The following is a 13,951-nucleotide window of genomic DNA, read 5'->3' on the forward strand; positions in this document are numbered from 1 at the left end:
GGGGCACAAAGAATTTTAAACAATGGCAGTGGTTTACTGTCAATACACAATTATATTTTTAGCAATACAAGCCAAACACACCACAGAAAATGCCAATGACAACATGTTTTAAAGTATTAAAACTAAAGACTAATGTGATTGAAGCTCATCAATTGGAACACAGCTGCAATCAACATATCTCAGCTACTCTGTTAAATATTATGTTCCAGAGTCTCTGCACTTTAATTATCTGTACAAGCTCAGATCAATGACCCTGAATGAGTGACAATATGAAGTTAATGTACCGGAGGATAGTGTGGCTGTCAGAGATGGCTAATAATAACTATAGCATAGCTTGTCCCCATAGAGCTGCACATACAGGACTTGCTACTTACGCTTTTGGTGCTCTTGGAAACATTCCTATGCCATCTTACCCATTCTAGTCTTTATAACAGACTACCTGTTACAGGTGGTAAGATACTAACCAGTTACCCTCACTTAGATTAATTTATTGGCTAAAGGAACTGACTGGGGAGCAGCTGCAGGCATGCAAAGGAAGCTTTTATTTAAGAATCGATCTTCTTTGCATTTTATATGTAGCTCTCATGTTCTACCAGGAATCACAATGCCTCGTATACGTTTTGCCTGGTACTCTGGTTTGATATTTCCAGCACTAAAAACACACCAACATGGATCTTTTTTCAGAAGGCCTTAAGGTTTCTGCACATTTTATTTTCTTCACCCTTTAATGGCCACAGCTTGTGTACACTAGGTGCTTCTTTTCTAGCCCTGCACACCAGGAATCACATTAGGCTTCAAAGCCCAATAAAGTCAATAATATAGATAAATACAAACCATTACACAAAAGTTATTGAAATTCTATTCTTTTTAAAGTAAATGTATCTGGTTAAAAAGTTCTGAATAGCTTTTCATTTTTCTATGCGGTTTGTCTTTTTTAAAAACTGTGAAGCATGTATGTGTATTTTATGATCAGTCAGAAAAAAACAACCCCCAAAACCACAAAATTTGCCATCTAAAGTGAGGCAGCTTTCATTTATGAACCCTATGTGGGTTGTTCCACCTTCAGATGAGAATAAAAATGTGCTTTTTAGGACAAATTTTAAGTTTCTCCCTTTAAAGATATAAGAACCTGCATCCTTCTCCTTGAGTAGCATGCCCACAATGTGAGATACATAGAGAATTTCACATGGAAGGATTAACTTCATTTTAGAGAAACATAATCATAATTTAAACACCTCTGTTTAAAAAACAGAAGAAATCAGGTTCTTGGTGACGGACACTGAACACGGTGTACGTTGAATGTAGCTATATCTTAGTCCATTCTTAGTAATCCCTACAGATGCAACTATAGACCCATTTATCTTTGTCACTCCTTGTCTCAAAATTCATACTACTTTAACTTCCAACGGCTGATAACGTCTAAAAAAGTTATCAAGGAACCGTGTTAAAAAAAAAACAAAAAACAAACACCATTTAGACTGAAAGCTTCCAATTTTAGAGAATCCTCACCTCCTTTTCTTAGAGATTTCACTATATAGTACAATGATAAGTCTGTATTTTTATGTAAGTTTGTGAATTTAGAGCCTCTAAACAGATGACACAAAAACTGTTGATTGCCACATACAAATGTCATCAGATTTCAAAAATTAAATCAAGATTTTTCTTGCTACACTATCTGGTCAGGACTCATTTAATGAAGCAATTTTACAAGAACAAACACATGTTTGAAACTTGTGACACAGATTAATTTGCAGTTTTGGCTAACGGTATCATTAAGTTTCCAAGTTAATAATTCTCTTTCCCATTACTTAAATAAATAAATAAACAAACAAACACACACCCCTCCAAACAACATCTCTCACACACCTAAAAAGATAGAATTAAAACTGGAACTCAAACTATTTTTAAGCCATCCTTACGGCCCTGGCCTGGTGATCCCACATCAAATATAGCTGATATTCAGTTTTAGCACTATTAATTCCTAATTAAATCTTACAGTCTAAGTGGTTGGAGATGTGTGGAAAAAAACCCAAACTTACAAATGGACTCAAACCAGCCCCTGAAATAAAAAACACCCAGATATTTTGGAAGGTATATAAGGGAGTGAGTATGGATCCAGATCCAAACTTTGTGACTCAAGTCCATCTCTATGGCAAACTTATCTGCCCAACTGTTTCTAGGTGGACAATATATATGTGAAATAGGAAGGTTTCACAAAATAACCATTTCTTCAATTTTTAGGTACTTTGTAACATACGTTCTAAAAGGAATTAGCACAGAGCTGAAACTAGAGTACATAGTAAAGCTTGGTAGTTAACCCAACAGATTTACCCTAACTCCTTGCAAAAATATTCATGACATGGTTTTAAAATGTTATGTGAAAAATAGCCTGGAAAAAATATTTACTGCTATCAAGTCACTGCAGCATTAAAATATATTTAACAATCCAAACAACTGGCCCTGGAGAGACAGTTGCATACAACTGTGGCAAGCAATGGAACATTTATAGAATTTTAAATATTTCTTTCAATAATTGATGCAGTCATTTTGAATCTTTCTGCATAGGATATCAGATGTGAGTAGATTGCATTAACACTGCTTAAACATTTCAACTTGTCAGTATGGCCAACTCGATTTCTGAAATATTTGCAGTATTTTCCCATCGAAACAGTAATAAAGGTAAAATAAATATATGCCACTGCTTTATAATCACTGAACATTAATGAATATTTTATGTCTTTTTAAATCTCCCTGTTTAATTTAAAAGGGTGAAATTAAGTCTCCTTCCTGCAATATGCCAATTATCTGTAAATCAAACAATAACTTGGCCATTATACTCCTTTTTGCTAATACACAAGAACCTAATTTGAAAACACTGAATGGCATTTTTAGATAATAATTGAATAGTCCTTCCTGCCCTCTTGTGGTAGACAATCGCAACTTGCGGAAAGCATTTCAGCTCCCACAAAAATATACCAAAAAGTAAACTATTAATTTGTTGCTGTGTGAATGAGAAAAAAAGTGGAAAAGAAATCTTCTAACAGTCTTGAGAGAAAAAAAAATATATCACTGATCCCCCGCCAAAAGAAAAACAAAATTACTACACAAGGCAACTAAGTTCATCAACTGCTTGCTACAATTCTCATTATATGCTAAAAGTATAAAAATAATTAATAATAATTAGAGAGTTGGCACCCAAAACAAGCCTCTGATTCTGCAATTCGATCAATGTGAGCAGACTTTTCCATGCATACAAATCCCTACTGATCGCAATGGGGCTCTGTGCAGATTTAAAGTGACCACCCATTCAGATCCAATTGCAGGCTCTTCTGCAGGCTTCTTAAAGTAAAAAGGTCTAGAGTTATATTTTTTACTTTGACTTTAATGCATTTGGTTTTCTCAGGCATTGCATGGATAATTTTATGCCAGGGCCACCCAGAGGATTCAGGGCGTCTGGGGTCTTTGGCGGTGGGGGGCCCCCGCCGCCAAATTGCCACCGAAGACCCGGCACTTTGGCAGCAGGTCCTGGGGCGGAAGGACCCCCGCCGCCGAATTGCCACCGAAGACCTGCCCCGGGACCCGCTGCCAAAGTGCCGGAAGGACCCCTCACCGTGGGTCTTCGGGGCACTTCGGCAGTGGGTCCCGAGGAGGAAGGACCACCCCCCCCCCTGCCGCTGAATTGCCGACAACGACCCAGAGTGGAAGAAGCTCCGGGGGCCTGGGCCCCGCAAGAGTTTTCCGGGGGCCCCGGACCAAGTGGAGGACCCTGCTCCAGGGGCCCCAAAAAACTCTCATGGGGGCCCCTGCAGGGCCCGGGGCAAATTGCCCCTCTTGCCCCCCCCTCTGGGCAGCCCTGTTTTATGCATCACATATGAAGCATTACCTAAGTACAGTGGCGTAGCATGAGACAAAGACACTTGTTGTGGTTTATATAAGACTCCTGAATTATAACATTCTTTTTTAAATGGAATTGCTTTTATGTAACAAGTTAGAAATAATCCTGTCATTATCAATAGACAAAACAACTTCAGTGAACATAAAAATACCCAATATCTCATAGTCACTATATCAGGTCTCTGGCTCCTTCTTCAGGCTCAATAAAAGCCACTGAAGAAATTATAACGTGTTAACATTTTGTATAGATAGACAAAAACAATACAAGAAACAGCTAATATATATGTGATTGCCAACACCTAAAACGCAGTTAATTTCATTTAAAAAATAAAATAAAAAAACCAAAAATCCAGAATCAAATTCCCAGCAGTCTTCAAATTAAGCAGTTTTTATTTATAAGAAGTCCAAAAGTTCATCCCCCCAAGAAGTTGTGTTGCAGCGGTGTGTTTGTGTAGTTATATTTAAAAGTAGTTAATTATATTAAAAATCCACTTTCAAAGGGGAAAAAAATGTGAGTGAGAGGGACGACATTTGTATGTTATGTTCCAGACAAGGGAATTTAAAATGACCCAACTAGAGATGTCATGAACAATAGTATTAATAATGATGGAACTGATGAAGACCCCTTTACCGAAGGGATATGGGTTACTGCTCCTGTAATATTATAGAACTTAGATTATGCTCTCTAGGGTAGGAATTTATAAGAAAATGTATTCAATCTTACAAACTTGAATGGGAAAAGAAGTCAAAACAAAGAAAAACATATTTAAATTGGAAATCAAATATTTCCATATTCAGAATTCCCACCAGGAAATATTAAGGATTCATACATGTTCCTAAAATACACTAGCCAAATTCTTACAAATGGGTTGTGCGCTGGATGTCACGTGAAGTGAGGTAGCTGGCAATAATGTTTTGCTATGGAAGAGAATTAAGAAACCAGACAAGGGTTTCCAGTTCTAAAACCGGAAGGGCAAGATGCATAACAGAGACTACCTTTGTTTCTAGGGGACATAATTCCAGCACTGTTCTTTGCAACACCACCCCTTGCTGGCCATTCTATGGAACAACAGGGCATCAGTTATACAAAAAAACCCACTTCGCTCCCAACCTAGACAGAGTGAAGGAAACAGAACAACAGCCAGTTGTGCCAAAGGTGCTTTAAAAAAATGGGGGTGGGTGGATGGCTGGGAGAGAGCAAGTTAAAAGGAAAGCAAGAGAACGAGCGTCACTGGATTAAATATAAAGCATATCTGGACTATAACTAGCTTTCCTCCTCACTCTTCAATAATTGCTTTCATAATAAACATTATTCATCTATTTTGCTATTAAAGTATAAGCTGTGTTAGAAAATCTATTTCTTTTAAATATGTTGAAAATGAATACATTTCTTAAAACCTTTCTAGGTCTAGTTAGTTTATCTACAGTAATCTTTGAGGATCAAGTTAATTAAAACTAAAAAATGAATAATCAAACATAAAGAAGTTTCCAACCAGAACATATAAGCCCTCTTTAACACAGTTGACATTAGCTATAATGAGCTACATTTATTCTTCAGCTGTGAGACAGAACTCACCTCCTGAATGGTACTGCTTCCTGAGAAGTTGAGGTTGTACTCCCGCTGGACTTCTCGATGGGTGATGATCAGCATGAAGTTTTGATTTAATGACTCCTGCAGGGCACTGAAATGGTTGGAAGAAAAACAAGAAAATCAGGGATGTGCATGTTCTAGCTTGCTTTAGAGTTAGTTGCAAAAACCCCAGGAGTACCCTAAACTCCACATAGACAAGTCTAGGCACAATGTTATCATCTGTCTTTTTGCTCCTAAAGGCAAGAAAGCATACTGAGAATGACCAAAGGGAGCTAACCTGTTAACTCCTTCTCTACTAAGGTGTTTGCAACCTCAAAGGCTATGTTCAACTCTTGGGAATTTTCAAAATTGAGAGTCATATGCATTTGCCACAAACAGTATATTTAGCACATATATTTTTGAATTAATATTGGGCTGGCATGTATACGTAACTATATCCAGCCAAGACATCAAACTACAATCTGCATTCACCACTGATTTTAAGTATACCAAGACAAATTTTGCTCTTCAGTAGGGCTGCCTGTAGTGTAAATCAGGCAAAATTTGTATGAATACACAACAATCAGACAGGAAAAAATAGCCAGTGTGAGATTTCTCAGTGCAAAGCACCAAGCATTAAAACAAATACTTGGCATAACATGTAATCAGTACTAACAATGTGCTCTACCAAACTTTTTAAATGTACCATAAAATACCTCCAAATTCTTAAGCAAAAAAACAAAACAAAAACCCACTTCACTGATATGTGGACTAAATAAAACCACCACACAATTATTATTAACCATGTTATCACATAAAGTGGATGTATTTAAAGCGCTTCTGTACTCTCTGAAGTTTCTATGGATTTGAAAAATATCCGCTTTACTTAAAATGGTGAACAATGTAGGAACTGATAATTCTTTCAAAACAGAAGAAAATTTCTGAGTGAAACCACTACAGAAAACATCACAGCATACAGCATATTAGATCCCAGTGCAATATTATGTTGGTTTGACCGCTTCTAAGAGCTTTGGAATGAAGCTGTGTTTATTTGCTTTTTTAATTTTGTCCTCCTGATAATAAGTGATTGAATTAGAAAACAACCGACTGACACAGCCTAAATAATAAGAATAAAAAAATCTTACTAATGCTTTTGTACTGCCATAACAAGTGATAATCACAGGAGATTTGGAACAGAATGGAAAGTAAAACAACTTCCATATTAAGTCTGCCTTTTTTTTTTTGCTTTTGCGACTGTTCTAAAATCATCTCTTTTGAAGTATCAATCATTTATGTTCTTTCAGCATGCCGAGAGATTAATACAAATATATGAAACTAATAATTCTTGATACAATGTTCTAATACTACCTACCCACCAATTTAGCTACAGGGATAGGAGCCAATCTCATAAATCTATTCATTCAAGTTGACTTTACACATGCAAGTAGTTCTATTGACTACAATATTCCAGGCCACCAAACTGGCCTGTGTTGTGAGACGGACTCAGTTGTCCAGGCTCATGGGAACAACATCCTGGACTCACTGAGAATGTCAGTGAGATTCCTTGCAAGCCACACGTAACATAAATATATGTAATTGATCTGACAGTCTCAAATCAGCCATGGAAGAAATTTAAAGGCAATTTGCAGCCCAAAGTAATCCCTTCCCCAGGGCTGCCCAGAGGATTGAGAGGACCTGGGGCAAAGCAATTTCGGGAGCCCCTTCCATAAAAAAAAAGTTGCAATACTATAGAATACTATATTCTTGTGGGGGGCCCCTGTGGGGCCCAGGGCCTGGGGCAAATTTCCCATTAGGCAAGATCTTTTTAAGGTATAAGGATTTTCCACCAAAAAAATCTCTGAGTTTTAGATGGATAGATATGACACATGGTAATTAACATTTCCATTTTAAATGTTCAGATTTATACACGCTCATGTCAACAGAAATCCAAATTTACTGTAATTACAGATTATTTACATTAACACAAAATAAGAAATCAGTATGTAAATTTAATGTTTGTTGTAGCTAATGCAGCCGGAGATGGCAGATTAGATTCAAGCAGCAATCAGTTAGAAAATCTGGCTAACATGTAAATGAGCAGAAGCCCTTATGTTTACATTCTATTGCATTTTAAACGTCAGGATTTTAAAACTGTCTCATGAGCAGATGTGAAAATAAAACGTTAATCTTACCATTATTATTGAAGCTCTTAAAGTAACTAAAGCAAGCTCTAGCTCCTATCCAGCTAAACAGACAATACTAATAATTGCAGTTGCAGATTACATCATTCTTAATTAACACTCTGCTACAGTTGTTAACATACACCAAGACACCATGTCACAATCACCACCGCTCTGTAACAATCTTAAAATTGCAGTTGAAGAATTGGCCTATTACTCTGTAGGTACTTTCTATTCCTATCTACACATGTGATTAAATTGCTCAGATAAATTAGAATTTGTACTAGAGAAAATACAGCATTTACAACAATCTCTTGAAGAAACCAGATTTTTTTTTAAAATCCATATGGCCAAGCAGCTTTTATCTGTTGTGGTCCAGTAAGTTAAAAATGAAACGTTACAAACCTTTAAGCAGTTCACAGAACACTTTGCTATAAAACGCCAGACTTCTGTTCACTAGGGGGGCAGCCTGAAGAATCCAGTTGGGGGGCGGGGAAGGGGAGAAGGGAGTCCACAGAGATGGCCTAGCAGTGAATTTGTGGGGGAAGGGAAGGACAGGATGCTTTGGGCCACATGAAGTCTTGTGAAACCCCTTCCATGGTGTTTGCCATTGCCTCCTTTCTGCACTTTGTCCAGTTGGGATGCAGCATTTAAGGGAGCAGAGGAAGGAGGGCCAGGGTAAGAGAACACACATACAAAAAACCCCAGAACTGGCAAAACAGGTGGCAGGGAATTTACTCCCTGGTGAATTAAAAGACAAACATCCTCCAACTTCCTCCCTTTTTATTTTTTCTACAGGTTTTGGATGGCTGAATGTGGTAGTCTATACCAACTAACATCATTCAAACAGGACATGTAGATTTAATTAATTAGTTATATTTGTATATAAAGATTTCATTTTTTTTTAAAGTTACCTTAATACATCAAATAAAACTAGGCAGGTTTTCAGAAAAGTTAACTGTAAGAGGTATTTTTTTTGCTACACGTTGATAACTATGTCTTTTAAAGATAATTAGGGTGTGCTGAATCCAAATATGGTTGTTACCAAGCAGTATGTTGTGTATTAAGATCTCTAAAGAGCGAACAAAGCAACACACAGAAATTGCTGAAGTGTAAAACTTTATTTCCTTTTATTTTAGGATTAACATACTTCAGCTGGATCTTTATTAGCAGTAGAATGTAACAAACGTGATCAAATAATATGAACAACCTTTTTCTAAAGCTATTATATGTCAGTTTCTTACTTGTAAGAGGTAGTACAAATATTTTAACGCGTTATGCAACCATGACAGAGCGTGTTTACAGGGCTCTTTTAACTTGAGCATTAGCACCTTGAAACAAAAGTATACACAGTGATTAAACTATCAGAAATTTAAAACTACTGAAAAATATTTTCTATACTAAACATTAACTAAATATTTACTGCATACAAGTTAGTGTTTAGTGTTGTACTATTTCAAGAAACTTTGGTATACAGTGGAAGACATCATCTTATTAGGTTACTTCTTATATGACATCTAATTATCGATACTGTCCTTAAGCACTAAGGGCAGGTCTACTCTGTGGCTTAACTTGATCTAACTTACATCACACGCACCCCAGCGACGCAAGTTTTGCACTCTCCACACCGGTGCTATGTCAGCAGGAGACACTCTCCCGCCAATATAACTTCCGCTTCTTGCTGACTGGAGTAATCATGCAGATGGGAGAGTACGCTCCCGCTGGCATAGCGCGACTTCACCAGACGCGCTACAGAGGTGTAGCTGCATTGGTGCAGCTGCGCCGATGTAGCGCTGTTGTGTAGACTTGCCCTAAGTGTCAGATATATTGACGTAACCACATTCCAGTTCTCCACGTTTGCATGTTCCTGTACAAATAAATCATTTTCTCCTGTACCACCCTGCGCCCTGTTGTGCAGCACAGAATATTGCCTCCATGCAGTTTTCTGCTATTGGTGGAAATGACAGGAGCTATGGCACCAGATCTCTGTCCTCTTGTTTCCAACCCATTGTATTTGGAGGAAGAAGTACTGGATTTGGGCAGTAGGTGTTTGTATTATTAGTTGTTCAGACTAAAATATTGCAAGGCCCTCCTTATTATCTTTTCTGGAAGCAGACTGAAGTTCATCCTGTTACTTGTAAGAGGCACATATCTGCCTTCCAGCACTCTTTAAATGGGTCTTATACCTATTGAGCATTTTTGTCTGGTACCACTCTTAATAGATATCTTGTAGTAGCTGTCAAACACAACATCTATTCTGTGGAAGTGTATTCCCAGTCCTGTGTGATGTTTTTACAAATATGTCTGCAAGGTCTCCAAATGTTTTGGCTCCACACGGCTCCAGTCTTGCACCAAAGCTTGTGCATCTATCACAAGAGAACTTCTCCCAACAGCGATTACTGTTGGTGGGCAGGGACATCAGTACATCATCCAGTATTGCTTTTGTGACTATTCTTAGGCTGCCATCTGTCTGTGCTAATGCCAAAAGGGACAGGCATTAAATCATGTTTCTAAATCCACAAATTCACAATCCTACCAGCTTCACAGGCAGTTTCTCCATGAAGCTGTCCAGTTGCACTTGTCCTAGGATCTTTGCATTCAAGAGGGTGTCTTGTATGGCTTCAGTAGCCAGATCTTTTGTTGTAATATCTTGCAATGAAGTGGGTGGTTTCTCCCCAGAGAAAACCTTAAACATTTGAAGTGTTTGTGTGAGTGCATCCTCATTTTCATTAGTGTTGCTTGCTTGCCTTTCTTGACTCATTGTGAAAAAGTTGGTCACCCAAGCCAATATGGAACATGGCTCTAGTATCTGCTGAGATACGGGCTCTCAGATTGTAAGACAAAGCCTATCTGCTGAGGGTTGAGTCAGTCTTGGTGATGTCTACAATTCCACCTTCTTTCTTTCCTATGCCATAAAGCCACTCTTGGCTCTGATCAGGGTCTACTTGGTTGAATTTCTGACATGATCTCTTGACAACAAAGTTAGCCAGCTGAAACTCCTTGAGCACTTCAGCCGGCAGCTGATGCATTTCTTTGATGTAGATAACACCCTACCTTGCATAGCTTGTGTGGTCATATCTCAGGAAGAATGGCAACATGCATTTGAAGGTGAAAAAATGCAGCTCCCAATTTCCCTCTCTCTGGGCACAGTTGAACATGAATAATAGAGCCACCATTTCCATGTACTGTCACCAAAACCTGAAGTTCACAGTACTTTCACCTTTTCAGGTAAAAAATGTGGAGATGAAAATTTGAAATCTTTGTGAAGTACTAATTGACATGAGCTCACCATAAAAGAATGTGACTGATCGGTTTTGCCAACATCCTCTTTGAGCTCTTGATCATGCGCGGCTATAAAGTCCAAGAGTTGTGGACAAATCAGGTACCACAGTACTCAGAATGTCAGTTTGTGAGCCCCACATTGCCCTGGCACATGACTTGACATTCATAGGGGGTGCCCAGGCCGACCCTACGGATGCTGCTAAGGGAAAATCTTCCAGCTGGCGTGCACGTGGCACACATACACCTGGGTGGAATGGACATGAACAATCACTCGAAGAACTCTACATATCTTTCACCACATACAACCATCCCACTACCACCAAGATGGACCAGTGTGGCTTGGATGAAGAAGTGCTAGCTGAACCTGAATCCAAGCAAGGCACAGGTGATGCTGGTGGGGAGAGGAGAGTATTTTGAAGAACTTGCAGATACAGAGCTCTCTCCTTTGGATGAAGATACACATGCACAACTGATTAATTCAGTCTATAGTCTAGGCGTACTATTGGATTCCTTGCTGATACTGAGCTCTCAGATAATTGCACTTTCTATCATCATCATTTGGTTAGGAAACTCCATCCCATTCTGGCAGACGAAGACCTGGCCTCAGTCATGTTTTCATCACCTCTTTGTTGGATTACAGCAAAGCTATATACCTGGGCATGAAGGCTTCAGCACTTATGTAATTCCAACTAGTTCAGAATGAAGCAGCACTTCTCAGCAACACCGGTTACTGCAAAAATATCATACCTGTCCTCCATTCTCTAAACTGGTTTCCCACAGAATTTTGACTCAAGTTCAAAGTCTTGGTCCATACAGATTCCAAGCCCAGAGGGTAGGATTGTGATCCTCTAGTCTGACCTCCTGTATAATACAGGCCACAGAACTTCCCAAAAATAATTTCTAGAGAGCATATATTTTAGAAAAGCATCCACTCTTGATTTAAAAATTGTCAGTGATGGAGAATTCACCACAACCCCTGGTCAATCATTCCAATGGTTAATTACTCTGTTAAAAAATGTATGCCTTATTTCGAGTCTGAATTTGTCTAATTTCAACTTTCATCCATTGGATTATATACCTTCCTCTGCTAGATTGAAGAGCCCATTATTAAATATTTGTTCCCCGTGTAGATACTTCTAGATTGTAATCAAGTCATTCCTTAACCTTCTCCTTGTTAAACTAAATAGATTTAACTCTTCAAACTACTCCATGACCTGGGCCCAGGATAGCTAAAAGATCATCTAAAGGTCTAGGACAAAAAAGCATGGTTGAGAACTCTGCTCCTCTGGCTCAGTGGAACACTCTACATAAGATAAAGCTCATCTGTGCAGGAGACGGAACTATCTCTAATGGCAGTCCAAGACTGTGGAGCAAACTGCCCCAAGAACTAAGGACCACCCTTGACCTCACCACTTTCCACTCCAAAAAGCAAAGCACATTTCTTAGACCTTATCTTCTCCAATATAAGCACACAGCAAATGAGAGGTATGTGTGTGTTTTATACATACACAAAAACACACGCACACAAAGACAAAGACACACTGCTGTTCACGCCTCTCCCTCAGGGGAGAGGATGAGAGAACAAACACATGACAGATGTGTAGTTATACTGCTTAATGCACTACTGGAAGGCACTCAGATACTACGGTGATGAGCGAGGTATAAAAATCTAGGGAGAATAGAATAGAAATCTTGGCAGATTTTGTTGTATAAACTGTTCAACCACTTTTCTGTAATGTTTAGGTACTAGCCCTGATCAGTGGAGGTGTTTAGATGACTCAGCCAACCTTGAAGATTAGATTAGATCAGGAAAACTGTATGTTTGTAGGAGACGCTGTGCATAAACCACACAGGAGATGGGAGGACCCTTGATGTCAAGAATAGGAACAAGGTGGAGCTTATAGAATTATAGTCAGATACTTTCCTTGAAGGACACGTGTGTCAAATGACATAGGCTGGAATCTCAGATTTTTGAAACACCACATTACTCTAAAGTAGGGCTGTTGATTAATCGCAGTTAATTCATGCGATTAACAAAAAATTAATTGCAATTTAAAAACATTAATCGCGATTCATCGCCGTTTTAATCACACTGTTAAACAATAGAATACCAACTGAAATGTATTAAACATTTTGGATGTTTTTCTACATTTTCATATATATTTATTTCAATTACAGCACAGAATACAAAGTGTATATTATTTTTTATTACAAATATTTGCACTGTAAAAATGATAAAAAAGTATTTTTCAATTGACCTCATACAAGTACCGTAGAAGTGCAAAGTGCAACCTACAAATGTAGATTTTTGTTACATAACTGCACTCAAATAACAAAACAATGTAAAAACTTTAGAGCCTACAAGTCCACGCAGTCATACTTCTTGTTCAGCCAATCACTAAGATAAACAAGTTTGTTTACATTTACAGGAGATAAGGCTGCCCTCTTCTTATTTACGTCACCAGAAAGTGAGAACAGGCATTTGCATGGCACTTTTGTAGCTGGCATTGCAAGATATTTATGTGCCCAATATGCTAAACATTTGCATGTTCTCACTTTCAGGTGACATTGTAAACAAGAAGTGGGCAGCATTATCTTCTGCAAATGTAAACAAATTTGTTTGTCTCAGTGATTGGCTGAACAAGAAATGGGACTGAGTGGACTTGCAGGCTCTAAAATTTGACATTGTTTTATTTTTGAATGCAGGGGGTTTTTTTGTACATAATTCTACATTTGTAACTTCAACTTTCATGATAAAGAGATTGCACTACACTACCTGTATTAGCCAAATTGAATAATATAGTGCAAATACTTGTAATAAAAAATAAATACAAAGTGAGCACTGTACACTTTGTATTCAGTGCTTTAAACAAATTCAATATATTTTAAAATGTCGAAAACATCCAAAAATATTTAAATGGTATTCCATTATTAATAGTGCAATTAATCACACTTGATTTTTTTAATCACCTGATTAATCGCAATTAATTTTTGTCATCACTTGACAGCCCTACTCTAAAGATAT

At 38.0% G+C, this 13,951-nt stretch overlaps 1 protein-coding gene across 1 annotated transcript in view; it reads right to left on the reverse strand.

The window, feature by feature from the left end:
- Positions 1-13,951, reverse strand: part of FAF1 (Fas associated factor 1) — a 306,114-nt gene that overhangs the window by 189,495 nt on the left and 102,668 nt on the right. The window contains exon 7 of the mRNA XM_045027160.1: positions 5,471-5,576. Coding sequence (XP_044883095.1) covers positions 5,471-5,576 — 106 coding nt within the window. The remainder of the gene's footprint in view (positions 1-5,470; positions 5,577-13,951) is intronic.

This window comes from Mauremys mutica, chromosome 8, assembly GCF_020497125.1.
Source record: "Mauremys mutica isolate MM-2020 ecotype Southern chromosome 8, ASM2049712v1, whole genome shotgun sequence".
Classification (NCBI taxonomy): Eukaryota; Metazoa; Chordata; order Testudines; family Geoemydidae; genus Mauremys; species Mauremys mutica.